At 38.1% G+C, this 15,842-nt stretch overlaps 1 protein-coding gene across 3 annotated transcripts in view; it reads left to right on the forward strand.

Annotated features, from left to right (window-relative positions):
- The window catches only part of LOC124620577 (protein maph-9-like), a 153,171-nt gene that overhangs the window by 14,771 nt on the left and 122,558 nt on the right, over nt 1–15,842 (forward strand). For all 3 annotated transcript variants that reach the window (XR_006980195.1, XM_047147080.1, XM_047147079.1), the window contains exon 2: nt 6,170–6,358. Coding sequence is in view for 2 of the 3 variants with exons in the window: in XM_047147080.1 (XP_047003036.1) it covers nt 6,170–6,358 (189 nt within the window). In the remaining variant the exon portion in view is untranslated. The remainder of the gene's footprint in view (nt 1–6,169; nt 6,359–15,842) is intronic.

A 15,842-nucleotide genomic window follows, 5' to 3' on the forward strand; every position in this document is an offset into this window, starting at 1 on the left:
TGCAGTGGAAGAGATGCATTTTGCTCTGTCAAAGATGGACAAGTGTTCACAGCTTTTAAGGTATGCATTTTAGAACCCTTGTTTACCAGACTTTTTTGGGTACTACCACCCCTCAAAATATTCAACACTTTTTTAGCACCCTGTAGTGCAGGAGCTGGAACAAGTCTGAAAAAAGAAATGGCAGACCATCTTTTTATGAAGTACCAGGAATAATGAGAGGAGTGGAGGCCCTGGTGCTCGAAAACTGCCATGTCACAGATGAGGCTGTTGTAAGCCTGCTTCTTCAGTAACACAGGTTTTATTGAACAAAATGTACAAATAAATCACAGAAAATAATAGATCCTGATTCTTCTTGGACCAAACACAAACAAATCCTTTTAGAGGTGGACATCTTTTTGCAATTAAAGTATTCTGGAGATTTAATGACTAAGTCAAATGTTAGAACACTGTAACTTTGTCAGGCCAGGAAGCACTCGAATACAAACCATGCTTCATGTGTACTGGTACCAGCAGGTGTACAATTCTGCACTCCACCTAATGACCCCATTTGACATATCTGTAATTACACTAAACTCTCACTGATCTCACCCTCAGTAATCCACCCTACATCCAGCCTCTAGTCACTCAAGCAGAGAACACACACAATAATGAACTGTTATGCACAACAGTGTTGTTAGATAATTATAATGTTAAAGAATGCTATACATGTTTGGAATTGTGGCTTTCTTTATGATTCAGTATGATGGCTCCTAAGAGGAACACATTATGCTAGGCCTCAAGCACTGGAAGTTAGAGATAAGTTGAACTGAGGTTCTTTGCCGAAAGCCATTGCCGCTGAGTACAGCGTTGAATGAGCAACTGTTTATGGTCTGCAGCTTGTGGTCTAGGGGCTAGTGTTTCTGCCTCTGGATCACGAGGTCCTGGGTTCAATTCCTGGCGGGTAGGCAATTTTCTTTACCCAGGGACTGAGTGTTTGTGTTGTCCTCATCATCAATTGGATAATGGCGAGGCCAGAAATGGAAAGACTGGAACTTGTATGGGCGCTGATGACCACGATGTTGAGCACCCCACAAACTGACATCATCATCATCATCATTATCATCACCACCATCAACTGTTTATGGACAAATCTTAACAGCTGAAGAGAGAATTAAAAGTTTAAAGGAAAGTTATCATTAAAGTGATGAAGAATAGGGCACAGGGGAAGAGAACACATTATACCTCACACTGCCGGTGCTGCAGCTGTAGACATCTTCCCAGAGTGCATTATACAACAATCAAATACATGCAGTACAGATTTAATGCTTGCAAAGCCATTACGTCATACAGAATACTGTCATTGGATATTGTCATTGTGACAGTTAGAAATTTTGGACACACTCAAAGACTAAGTTTTCTATGAAAATGAATGTATCTTTGGATTTAATAAAGTATAATCCCTGTGTGTTTACACTAAGTTTAAGACACTCAGTAATTGGCACTTCCATTAATTCAGCACCGATAGGTCCAAGGATTTGCCAGATAGAGCCTAGTGTATACTGATCTATGCATTTCTAGTTCTGGCAGGATTACGAGAGGTGATAATGGAAAAACTGAAAATTAGTCGCTGATCAGTTTTCAGCATCTTGCATGACATTTTGTACATGACAAAGGCTACTTTCTGCTGTGTTCTGCAACTGATCAGAGGCATTGAAAGAAAGGTACAGAATATGCACAGCAGCAGAAATGTTACACCTGTGCCAAGCCAACCAAGATGACTTCATAAGCTAGCCAATAATCATAGACAAATGCTGTGTTGTCTATCACTAGATATCCCCCCCTCCCCCGTCTTCCCCCCCCCCCCCCTCCCCCCAGAAAAAGGAGCAAGGGCCACACACACACACACACACACACACACACACACACACACACACACACACACACACACACTCTCTAACATATTTGGGCTATCTAATATTGGCTCACCCTCCTTCCTCCCTCTGTATTCTTTTGATGTGACACCTCATGTCTCTTTTTGTCTTTCCATTGCATGGCTTGCATTTCCAGAATGACAATGAGTTGATTTCTGAGGTGAACTGTTTCCTGAACAGCCAAACTTCAAACTCCTACAACTGAGGTCTCTCCCATTGGGAGATACATGTCACATTGAAGGGTAAATATGTAGTGAAACACTAACAGTATCACCAAGTTTTGTCGTTGCATACTGAATTTTTTGAGGTGTTAACATGACTACTCACTACTTGTTCACAAAATGATGAAAAGAAGTCCATTGCCATGGGGCGGTACAACCCACCTCAACAAAATCTGCCACAACACCAGCCACCGCTGGCAAGCCAGGGAAACTTGTAAAGCCTGCTGGCCTCATCACTAGTCCAAAATTATCTTCTAAGGTCCAGCAGGTAAAACTCAGCCTTAAAATCATACACCAGAATCTTGGTAGTCTTAGAAATAAGCATAATGATCTAGATGTAATTTCACGGATTGACAAACCCGATATATTAGTTGTAACTGAACATTGGTACAATGAAGCTCTGATTAGCATTAGTCAACCACTGTGTATGAAATTCTGCACAGCCTTCAGTAGAAAAGACAAGACAGGGGGAGGTGTAGCAATTTTCACTGTAAATGAAAGTAATTTTGATGTTGTTGATGTGAGTGCCTTCTGCTTGGAAGGAGTCTCAGAATTTGCTGCAATAAACCTAAAATGGGATAGAGATAACATAACAGTTATTGGTGTTTACAGGCCACCTGCAGCAAATACAGATACCGTTTTCTTAAATCTTTCTGACTTGCTTGTATATATAGACACAACATTTTCTGGGCCAAATGGTCCTGTAAATATTATAGTTCCAGGGGATATAAATATAGATTTATTAACAAATGATATCAGCACCAAAAAGTTACATCACCTGTGTGATGAATTTAACCTGACCCCACTCATTCGGGAACCCACTAGAGAAATTGGCAATAGTAAAACATGTCTTGACAACATAATAACAAACATGACCCACCTATCCCACAGTGCATCAGTTTTAAAATGCCATCTCAGATTACCATGCAGTACAGCTTAAATTGGAGCTCCATGAGGCCCCCACTGTCACCACAAAGCAATAGTTCGTAACTAAAACAATAATGTATAATGACAACATAAACAGACTAAACTGCTTGCTAGCACAAATAAAATGGTTTGAAAATAATAGCTTTTCATATGATAGCTTTGCTGCTGACTTCTATTACTGCTTTGATACCACATGCCCAATTGTAATCACAAAAAAGAAACAAACAAAAAATATAAACAAAAATATTTGGGTAAATAGTAATGTCACTGAAGCGAGGAAAAAATTAAGACTACTCCACAGTGCAATGCTGAATAATAGAGAAATTCCTGAGCTAATGGAAGCCTTCAAAATATATCAAGCACACTATAAGGACTTACTCACACAGACCAGGAGCAACTATGTTGCAAATAAGCTTCAAAACTCACAAACGTAACTGCTGGCATCTGGGCAATCATAAACAGTTTTGGATACTGCAGTGACAGGTCCTGTATGGACTTTACTATTAACCACAATGGTATGCTCATAAAAGACCAATTGGAAATTGTATATATTTTTAATGAATATTTTTCTCCCATAAGGGAAGCCATAAATGACAAACATAAAAACATGCATTACAGTTTTAAAGGTAATACATGTGACCATAGTATATACCTAGCCCCCAAAAACTGTGCAGAAATAATGGGCATCATTAGGTCTCTAAAACCCTCTAATTCAGCTGGGGATGATGGCCTAAATATTAATGTTTTAAAAGCCTGTAGCCAAAATGTCTCTGTACCTCTGTCTGTAGCAGTCAACAGTATAATAGAATCAGGCACCTTTCCAGACAGACTAAAAATAGCACAGGTAACACCCATTTTTAAGAAAGGTGACAACAACAAAATAGAAAACTACAGACCAGTCTCATTCCTTCCTGTCTTTTCCAAAATAGTTGAGAAAGCTATATATAACAGGATTATAAACTTTCTTAACAAACACAACCTGATGTTTGAAAATCAAAATGGATTCCTAAAAGGTAAATCAACTAGCACTGCAGCTGCTCAACTAATTGAAGAGGTGTTAGGGGGTATTGAAACCCAGGAACATGTGGCAGATGTATACCTAGACCTGGAAAAAGCCTTTGATTGTGTGAATGTTGACATCCTATTAGACAAGCTATGGAACATGGGCATTAGAGGCGCTGCTTATGACGTAATAAAGTTTTATATGAGCAGTAGAAAACAGTTTGTTCTACTTAAAATGGAAAATGGTGTCTACAAATCAGAGATCACTTGCATAAAATATGGCGTGTCCCAGGGCTCGGTGTTGCGCCCCCTTCTGTTCTTGATCTATGTAAATGATATTAAATACTGTACTATAAATTCCAAAATTGTTCTGTATGCCGATGACATGTCCATTGTGTGTAAAAAGGAATCATGTAATGAACTAGAGGCTGAGTGTAATAATGTGACAAAAGAAATTGTTCAGTTTTTTAATGAAAGCCACTTAAATGTAAGCACCAGTAAAACATGTTTGATGGAGTTTAAGAAAAGTAGTTTGAATAATGAAATTAAATTATACATTGGCAACAAATTGGTAAAGAAAGAGTCTAGTGTAAAATTCCTTGGCGTAACAATCCAAAGCAACCTGAAATGGGACACACATATTGACTCCCTAGCAACTAAGTTGTCAAAAAATATATTTGCAATCAGTACTATTAGCAAGTTCTGTAGAGACACTGTAGTCCTAAAGACTGCATGCCATGCTCTTTTCTCCTCTCACTTGAACTACGGTATTGAAATTTAGGGGGCAATAACCAAAGCTAATCTAGATAAGCTACTCATTCTTCAAAAAAGGGGTGTGAGAATAGTCTGTGGAGCAAAATATAGGGAATCTTGTTGCAACTTGTTTCCAAAAACAGAGGTGTTAATTGTTATAAACACATACATTCTAAAAGCCATATTGCTTGTGAAAAGACTGCACCCAAACACTTATTCAGATTTCCACCAGTACAATACTAGAAACAAAGAAAGATTTTACTCTGGCAGCCACAGAACAGCACTTTACGAAAAGGGGCCTCAGTATGCAGGTATGAAATCAGCTAATGCACTGCCTAGTGCAGTCATGGCTCTTCCTACAATTAAACTGAAACATCAGCTTAAGAAATTTTTAGTAAAACACCCTTTCTACACATTACAAGAGTACCATACTTGTATGAAGAACAACAAATGCTTTGAGAAATTATGTGAATAGAAATCAGTAAACATCTTATTGTAATTTTGTTGTAAAAGAACGTGTCTTGTGTATTGTAAAAATAACTTTAATCATTACTGTTTCTTTGTACATGTGCAGTGTACCATTCAATGTTGAATGAAGCTGTTATTATAATTATTATAATAATTATTATTATTATTACTCATTGTTCAGTCTTTCACGTGAACTCTGGCCACAGGCTGGCAGCCATGGATACTAGGTCTGCTCGATGGACCGAGCTCCTACATGAACTGGCAACACTATATGATATGGATGTTTCTGGAGGAAGTGATGCCTTATGGTTGAAGTTTTCTGGCATTTTATCTGCTTGAATTATAGTGGTAAACATCACCCTGTGTAAATGCTATATCAAGCATTTGCATCAAATTATTTCTTGTTTTTTAAACTGCTGCTAAATGTATCAGCCTGATGGAAGTGCAAAGATAGTGTGTGTTATTTTAGACCCATTTGAAATACCAAGACCTTCCAAGAACATTTCTGTAAAAGAGGTTGTGGCTGTCAGTCCACTTCAGGACATTAGACTTAAAGGCCATGCATTGTCAACACTACAATGCCCGATGACTGTCTCTGCCAGGTTATCAAAGAACTTAGCATCGGTAGATATAGTGCACTTACACCATACAGTATTGGTTGTGAGTAGCATCGTACTTACTCTTTGACTAATGTATGTTACTTTAATTTATTGTTGTCTCATGAGCAATGAACACTTATTTCTCAATGCCTTATGGTCTCTCAAACTTGCTGAGATGCTTCAGTCTCATGAATGTCTCATCAACCTAGCTATCATTCAGCAGTTTGAGGCTATGTTTGTGAGCGTTCATAGAAGATTAACTGATTTTTTTGTGTCTGTTTCAATACAGGAGAAATAATAGAAGAGTACGTGCCAGAAGCTGTGAACCAAAGAAACGTGTAACATTTGAGAAAACAGATGAGGATGAAGAAATACAGGACTTTTTGTCAGCATTTCAACGCAGTCTCAAATTGCTGGGCCTAGAAACGAATAAATCCTATACTACCTGTTATAAGCCAACAAATAATTCTATCAGCAGGTATGCTAATTGCATTTAGATATGCAAATATATGTGTTCTGGACTCTAAGAATAAAACTTAAGGCAATAATGAGATCTTGATACTGTTGTATTGAGTTTCTGTAAAGAATTATTTCCTTATATTCAGTAATAAGTATTTTATCATCAACATCAACAACAACAACAACAACAACAACAACATTGTACAGTTCTAATCTGTTAATAAACCACTTCCATTTCCTTCTGTCCATGTATAACCTGTCATGGAGATCAATATCCATTGTCCTTCCTCTGACGTGATGTCTTCCTTGACCTTATCTACCCAGTGGTTTCTGGGTCTTCCTACAGGATGTTTTCCTTCCACTTTTCTTTCCTGATTTTTTTGGGCGGTTCTTGTTGGCTGCAACTTCATTGCATGCCAGTACCACTGTAGTCTGGATGTGCTGATTTGGTCTAAAATGGATGGCTTGAGTCCAGTGTTCTTCCTTATCCCCACATTGCTTAACTTATCCATTTTGGTCTTCTGGAAGGTGGATCTAAGGAATTTCATCTCTGATGCGTGGTCTTTGGCTCTCTCTTTGTGGGGCTGCATGCTTCAATACCATAGGTCAGTACTGGTATGAGGTAGCTGTTCACCAGCACCTATTTTGCTTTCTCTGGATATTTTTACACCTACACATACATCTACAGCCATACTCTGAAAACCACTGTGAATTGCATGGCAGAGGGTTTCTTTCCATTCCATTCTCATACTGAGTGTGGCAAGAATGACTGTGTAAATGTTTCTGTGTGAGCTGTAATTAATATAATCTTTTCCTCATGATCCCTATGTGAGTGATAGACAGAGGGTTGTATGGTATTACCAAACTCATCATTTGAAGTTGGTTCTTGAAACTGTGTCAGTAACCTTTCTCAGGATAGTTTACATCTATCTTCAAGAGTCTGCCGGTTCAGTTTCAACTGTGCTGCTCTTCTCTATACACATTCAATATAACCTGTTAGTGCTATTTGATATGAGTCCCACACACTTGATCAATATTCCAGACCTGTTCACACAAATGATTTGTAAGCAATCTCATTTGTAGTCTGACAGCATTTTTCCCAGTATTCTACAAACAAAATTAAGTCTACCACCTGCTTTATTCATGACTGAGTCTATGTGCTCATTCCATTTCATGTGTCTACAAAGAGTTAAACCCAGGTATTTGTAGGAGTTGGCCAACTCTACCTGTGACTCATTGATATTATAGTCATAGGATACTGTTTTTTAATTTTGTGAAATGCAGAATTTTAGATTTCTGAACTTTCAAGCACATTGCCAATCTACACCACTTTGAAATCTTTCAAGATCTGACTGAGTATTTATGCACCTTCATTCAGACAGTAATTCACTGTAGATAACTGCATCGTCAGCAAAAAGTCTGAGATTACTGTTCACAGTGTCCATAGGATCATTAATGTACAAAATGAACAGCAAGGGTCCCAATAAACTTTCCTGGGGCACACCTGAAGTTACTTTTGCATCTGACAATGACTCTCCATCAAGATAACAAGCTGCATTCTCCTTACCAAAAAATCATCACTCTAGTCACAAATTTCACTTGATACCCACACATGATCATACTTTGACAATAAGTGTAGATGTGGTAGTGAGTCAAATGTTTTTCAGAAATTAAGAAATACTGCCTCTACCTGACTGGCTTTTATGTATTTATTTATTTAGCAGCTTATGATGTACATCTATGGAGTAAGCTCAAGTACATATTTGCTGATTCTAACTATAGTATTGCCAAGATAACTAATAAATTTTAGCCACAACATTTCTGGAAATTAACATCATAGTTACAAAATTTTAGATACTGTAAACTAAATGGATTTTATGAGGCATACATAATCTATGTACCTAAATTAAAGGACATTTAATTGCAGTAATTCTATACTGTGGGTCCATCATTTTATATATATGGTATAATACAGTCATATAGCACATACATATTCTAGATCCCATGTTTTTACATTTATAAAAAAATTTAACAGCAAATAATAATCCAAAGCTCTCAATATGTAATGTGAGAAAAGTGCAAATTGGGTTTCGTATGATTGATGTTTATGGAAGCCATGCTGGTTGACATTACAGAGGTCATTCTGCTCAAGATACCTAATTATCTTTGAGCTCAAAATATGTTCTAAGATTGTTAAACAAATTGATGTCAAGGATATTGGACTGTAGTTTTGTGGATCACTTCCACTACCCATATTGTGAATGGATGTGACCTGTGCTTTCATCCAACTAGTGGGCATGGTTTTTTGTTTGAAGGGTGTATGATAGATTATAGTTAGGAGAAGGACTAACTCAGCCACAAATTCAGTATATAATCTGATAGGAGTTCCATTAGGCCCTAGACCTTTTTTTATGATTTCAGTTGTTGCTCAACATCACTGACACTAACACTTATTTCATTCATGTCATTTCAGTTCCTGTATCATTTGCAAGTGATTAAGCACTGACTTTGGTGTTGGTAACAGCCTTTACATACAACCAGAATTTCTTTGGGTTTTGTGAAAGACCATATCACAGTAGTCTGCTTCGGTAGTCATTGAAAGCTTCATGCACTGCTGTCTTGACGGCCAAGTGTATTTCATTCAGCATTTCTGTATCTATAGCCCTCTACTTTGTTTTACACCTGTTATGCAGTAGGTCTTGTTTTTTTAGAATTTTCTTTGCAGTGACTATACACCACGGTAGGTCCCTCCTACTATGACCTATTCTCTATTCTCTTGGGTACGTATCTATCCAGTGCATGGTCAAGTATTCTTTTAAACTTGAGTCATAGTCTGTCTACATGTTTCTGTTCTGCGCTAATAGTTTCAAGTTCCTCATTGAGATATGTCACTACTGCTTTTTATCTAGATTACTTACCATATATACCTTCCCATTTAGAGTAGTTGTCCTTTGTACTTTGGTAATAATTGTTGCCACAACTACATCATGGTCACTGATACCAGTTTCGATGTAGACATCCACAATGAGATCAGGTCTATTTGTTGCCATTAGATGTAATATCTTTCGATCATGAGTGGGATTCTGAACTATCTGTTCTATGTGGTTTTCAGAGAAGTCTCATAGCAATGGTTCACAAGCTGTCTTGTATGTCCACCAGTAACAAAACTATAATTTTCCAATCAATTGTTGGATGATAAAAGTCTCCAGCAATGATTACATGATAGTTACATCACTTGTTGTCTTTTGAAATCAGCTGGAAACTTTGGATTATTTTTAATTGTTAATTTTGTGGTATGAAATCGATTTTCTTTGTAGATTCTTGGCCATGTCACAGAAATTCTCATTTACTGTCAGCTTTGTATCAAACTTACCCTGAAGTAGAGATACTTCATATTTATCATGATACAATCATATACCAAGGTGGTGGCACCTTATAGAACATTAACACAGAAAATTATTTTGAACACATCACTGCAGTTCCAGGTCTGTCATCATCATTTCCTTTAATTTTCGGTCTCTAGTAAGCTATCAGTTTTCATCTCCTCAGAGTAAATATCAATTAAATATGAATGGCATTCCTGAAAACATGTAAACATTAGGTCAGACTCATTCCCAACTGCTGTCCAGTTCTATATAAAAACAATGGAGTCACCGAGCGAGGTGGCGCAGTGGTTAGACACTGGACTCGCATTCGGGAGGACGACGGTTCAATCCCGCGTCCGGCCATCCTGATTTAGGTTTTCCGTGATTTCCCTAAATCACTCCAGGCAAATGCCGGGATGGTTCCTCTGAAAGGGCACGGCCGACTTCCTTCCCCATCCTTCCCTAATCCGATAAGACCGATGACCACGCTGTCTGGTCTCCTTCCCCAAAACAACCAACCAAAAACAATGGAGTCTATTTGCTATTCATATGGCTGTCAAATATTGACCTTAATTGTATGTTCTTTTATACAAGGTGTTACAAAAAGGTACGGCCAAACTTTCAGGAAACATTCCTCACACACAAAGAAAGAAAATATGTTATGTCGACATGTGTCCGGAAACGCTTACTTTCCATGTTACAGCTCAGTTTATTACTTCTCTTCAAATCACATTAATCATGGAATGGAAACACACAGCAACAGAATGTACCAGCGTGACTTCAAACACTTTGTTACAGGAAATGTTCAAAATGTCTTTTGTTAGTGAGGATACATGCATCCACCCTCTATCGCATGGAATCCCTGATGCACTGATGCAGCCCTGGAGAATGGTGTATTGTATCACAGCCGTCCACAATACAAGCACGAAGAGTCTCTACATTTGGTACCGGGTTGTGTAGACAAGAGCTTTCAAATGCCCCCATAAATGAAAGTCAGAGGGTTGAGGTCAGGAGAGTGTGGAGGCCATGGAATATGTCCGCCTCTACCAATCCATCGGTCACCGAATCTGTTGTTGAGAAGCGTACAAACACTTCGACTGAAATGTGCAGGAGCTCCATCGTGCATGAACCACATGTTGTGTCGTACTTGTAAAGGCACATGTTCTAGCACCACATGTAGAGTATCCCGTATGAAATCATGATAACGTGCTCCATTGAGCGTAGGTGGAAGAACATGGGGCCCAATCAAGACATCATCAACAATGCCTGCCCAAACATTCACAGAAAATCTGTGTTGATGACATGATTGCACAATTGCATGCGGATTCTCGTCAGCCCACACATGTTGATTGTAAAAATTTACAATTTGATCACGTTGGAATGAAGCTTCATACGTAAAGAGAACATTTGCACTGAAATGAGGATTGACACATTGTTGGATGAACCATTCGCAGAAGTGTACTCGTGGAGGCCAATCAGCTGCTGATAGTGCCTGCACACGCTGTACATGGTACGGAAACAATTGGTTCTCGCGTAGCACTCTCCATACAGTGACGTGGTCAACATTACCTTGTACAGCAGCAACTTCTGTGACGCTGACATTAGGGTTATCGTCAACTGCACAAAGAATTGCCTCGTCCATTGCAAGTGTCCTTGTCGTTCTAGGTCTTCCCCAGTTGCGAGTCATAGGCTGGAATGTTCCGTGCTTCCTAAGATGCCGATCAATTGCTTCGAACGTCTTCCTGTCGGGACACCTTCGTTCTGGAAATCTGTCTCGAGACAAATGTACCGTGCCATGGCCAAATGGGCATCTGCCAACTCTGCATTTGTAAACATTGCACTGACTGCAAAACCACGTTCGTGATGAACACTAACCTGTTGATGCTACGTACTGATGTGCTTGATGCTAGTACTGTAGAGCAATGAGTCACATGTCAACACAAGCACCAAAGTCAACATTACCTTCCTTCAATTGGGCCAACTGGCGGTGAATTGAGGAAGTACAGTACATACTGACGAAACTAAAATGAGCTCTAACGTGGAAATTAAGCATTTCCGGACACATACCCACATAACATCTTTTCTTTATTTGCGTGTGAGGAATGTTTCCTGAAAGTTTGGCCGTACCTTTTTGTAAGAACAGCAGATTGCAAAAAACTCTGGTACTCATGATTACTATTACCGGAGAAAATAAAAATGTACATTTGATCCAAAGCAAGAAATCCTTATGTCAGAAAGGTACTTTCCATATTGTAGTTAGATGTCATAACTAACTTCTAAAGAGCATAAAAGCAAACAGTGAGGTCAAAACCTCAATTTTTCTACTCCATTGACGATTATTTAAATGTATGAAGTGTATTATTTGTAATTTTAAATATGTGTGAATGGAAATGACCTTTACCTGTACATATGCAAATTGACTTGCCCAATGCCTTGTGCTTATGCCACTTTTGTAGACATGAAGGTCAATTACAATACAATTCAGTTCAGCCCAATTAGGTTTTGGCAACACAGGTCAGAGCATTCCTTTTAAATCAATGAAGAATCTTTATAAAATGTTTCATCTTAGTCACTACATATTTAAATAGTAATCACTTTAAGAATAAACAGTTCATGTTAATATTAGCATGGGCATTATGTAATATGTACTTTAGTTATCTGCTCCTTCACTGTTCACCAGGAATTACCTTCTTGGGTCTCTCTTTGCTTGTCATTTCTTTCCCTTGACCATTTCTTCAGGATTTATCTGCCAGGCAAATCATCAGTTTGTGATGCAAAACAGCTTGTGAATCTTCAAGAGATAAATCCAGTAGAGAAAATGATTCATTTGTTCTTGATTCCTGTCCCATGTGAGAAAAGCAATGAAAAAAAAAATATCATCATTATAGATACATTGGTGGATCAAAATACAGGAAACTGATGGAGCTGACATAGTAGTCGAGGAACCTTGCCATGGACATGCCGGGGGGAAAAGAGAGAGAGAGAGAGAGAGAGAGAGAGAGAGAGAGAACTGCAGCTGGTGAATCAGCTTTATCGCCATAATATTTCCTTCCACTCGAAGAAATAAGATGAGGTAGCACTGCACCATCATGTATATAATGTTTTTCTCTGCCTTTTTACTGTAATAAGAGGATCCACATATTTGTGGTGCATGTGGCGTATGTGTTCAATTAGCCACATAGTAATAAGGTGTGCTTCATAATTTGACAATAGAACAGTAGCAGATGTTAAAGGGAAGCCTTTCCTCTGCTTTTCTTGTTAATGAAGCAGGACTGATTATTTTTAATTTTTTGACTACCCTACACTTTCAGTGTGTCACACAGTGCCATGTCATCCATTTCTAGATTAGCTATCAACCATCCATATCCACTGTAGCAGTGTTCAGTCATTCTGCATGTAAATTTTTGGAAATATGTCAATATGTCAATAACATATTCCTGCTATGCTAAATTTAATTGAAAAATACTATTCATTCTAGTAGCTCATTGCAAATGGCCAACTAAAAAATCTGTACTGACTGACGATAAGTAATCAGGGCTTCTGAATGTTTATTCTGTGAACTTGACAAAAGACAGTCAAAACATTCTTCATATATTTGTCAGTGGCCATGTACCTTGGTGGAAATTAAAGTTGATTGTGTTGATCACAAAATGTTGCTCCAGAAGCTGGACCACTATGGAATACGGGGAGTAGCTCACAATTGGTTTACCTCTTACTTCAGCAACAGGCAGCAAAAGGTCATTCTTCAAAATGGTGAGAATGGCTGTGATGTGGGGTATGAGTGGGTACGGTCAAGTGGGAGGGGGGTGGGGGGTGCCTGAGGGATCAGTGCTGGGGCCACTCCTTCCTGTTCCTTATTTATATATAATATGCCTCTAGTGTTATGGGTAACTCTAAAATATTTCTGTTTGCTTGGTAGTAAAGGATGTGTACAACATTGGCTCAGTTTCAAATAGTGCAGTTCATGGCCTAAGTTCATGGCTTGTAGAAAATAAACTACTAAATCACAGTAAGACTCAGTTTTTATGGTTTCCAACACACAATTCAACAAAACCTGAAATTTTAATTTCACAGAATGGGCATATGATTAGTGAAACTGAACAGTTCAAATTTCTTGGTGTTCAGATAGATAGTAAACTGTCATGGAAAGTCCACATTCAGCCTATCGTACAAAGACTTAATGCTACCATTTTTACTATTTGAACGTTATCTGAAGTGTGTGATTGTCTGACATGAAAATTAGTCTACTTTGCTTATTTTCTTTTGATTATATCACATGGTATTATATTTTGGTAGTTACACCATTCTAAAAGGATATTTTTGGCTCAGAAACGGGCAGTTCAGGCAATAAGTGGTGTAAGTTCATGAACCTCTTGTTGACCCATATTCACTAGTCTGGGTATTTTGACATTGGCCTCTCAATATCTATTTTCCTTACTGTCATTTCTTGTTAACAATATTAGCTTATTCCCAAGAATAAGCAGCTTTCACTCAGTTAGTACTTGACAGAAATCAAACCTGCATTTGTATCAGACTTCCTTAACTCTTGTGCAGAAAGGTGTGCAGTATACTGCTGCATCCATTTTCAATAAGGTACCACTCAAACTCCAAAATCTTAGCAGTAATCCATGCACTTACAAATTGAAACTGAAGAGTTTCCTCATGGGTCACTCCTATTCTGTCGAGGAGCTCCTTGAAAAATTAAGCTGATTCTTGCTCTGTTGTCGATTGCGTTTACTTAAACTTATTGATTGACTTTTTTCATGTTCATAAACATTTCATTTTTTATCTGTTACTACTTAATATATTGTATATATTGTAATTTCATGTACATTAACAGTGATTGTGTGAATAGTGGAGATGGCCAGTAAGCACAATCAGACACAGGTAACACATTAATAAGTTTAATTACAATATGTACACTTAATAATGAGTTATACGTAACTTTGAATGCTGTAAGTTATTTGGCAGTGCCAAGTTGTATACAAAGAGAGTGAGGTTCTTGATTGTAACAAATATTCGTGAATGCTGATACACTGACACAAAGTTATGTTTAGTAGTATCATCTACATCAGTTTCATGTCCTTACTGAATGTCTCCCTCAGAGAAAAGTGAAGAAAGGAAGAACAAGCTCAACCCTGGCATACTGGCAAGAGGTTCAAAAGTGCCCTCCCCCACATAGCTGTGATCAACTGAGATGCCTTTGATACCACAAGTGAAGCATGTGGGGGCAGTAAGAGAGGATTTGTAGTGCATACCTACCCACAATAGTGCTTTAAATCCCAGCAGTATGCGTATGTTATACTATGATATAAGCACTAGGCAACATCTACATGATGTAGCAAGAAGGCTCATAGAATGGTTGGTAGGTATCAGCTCACTTCAAGTTTGTGTAAATTTCTCATGCTCTATGGAGCTGTGAATGTCCTGTGAACAAGAAGTAGTTCGAGATCTCAAGGCCATAAGGCAGATAGTCAACATAGAGGTAGATGATCACCAATCTTCGATCTGCTCTGATATTCAGAAAGCCAGCATCCAAGGTAACTTGAGTAGTATACAGTGAAGTTCACTAACATCATCATCACTGAAACAGAAACACTGAAGTCAAAAATCCTTAAAGATCTATTCAAGAAACAGGACATCATTCAAACCCTACCTTGTGTTGTCAGAAGCCCTCTCAACACATCTCCTCCAGACGCTGCAAAGTCCTCACTTTGAGAAAATGAAGAGAGAAATAAAATACTAACAACTCATGGGCAGAAAGTTGCCTTACTGCAACTTCAGTTTAACAGGTTCAAGATGTAGAGTTTTGTTTAGTCTAAGTTCTTTCAGTGCTGATTCAAACTCCATTTTCATAACTGGAGGGCCTATTTGTCCTCCATAAATTTCTTAAAGATATTCCCTCCTTCTGTTGACTATTTCATCTGCATTCATAATATGTTTCCTTGTGTGTCTCATACCACAATGATATTGTCCTTGTCTTGAGTTGTAATTCCTTAATCTTTCTGAATGCTTTACCACTCTTTCCATTTTTACATCTGTTCCTATATCTCCACAACTTCATTTATCCATTTTTATATTTTGTTCTTTATGACTCTCTATCTTTCTTGATGTACTTGGGTTTCTTTTTGTTGAATC

Source organism: Schistocerca americana, chromosome 1, assembly GCF_021461395.2.
Source record: "Schistocerca americana isolate TAMUIC-IGC-003095 chromosome 1, iqSchAmer2.1, whole genome shotgun sequence".
In the NCBI taxonomy this organism is placed as follows: domain Eukaryota; kingdom Metazoa; phylum Arthropoda; class Insecta; order Orthoptera; family Acrididae; genus Schistocerca; species Schistocerca americana.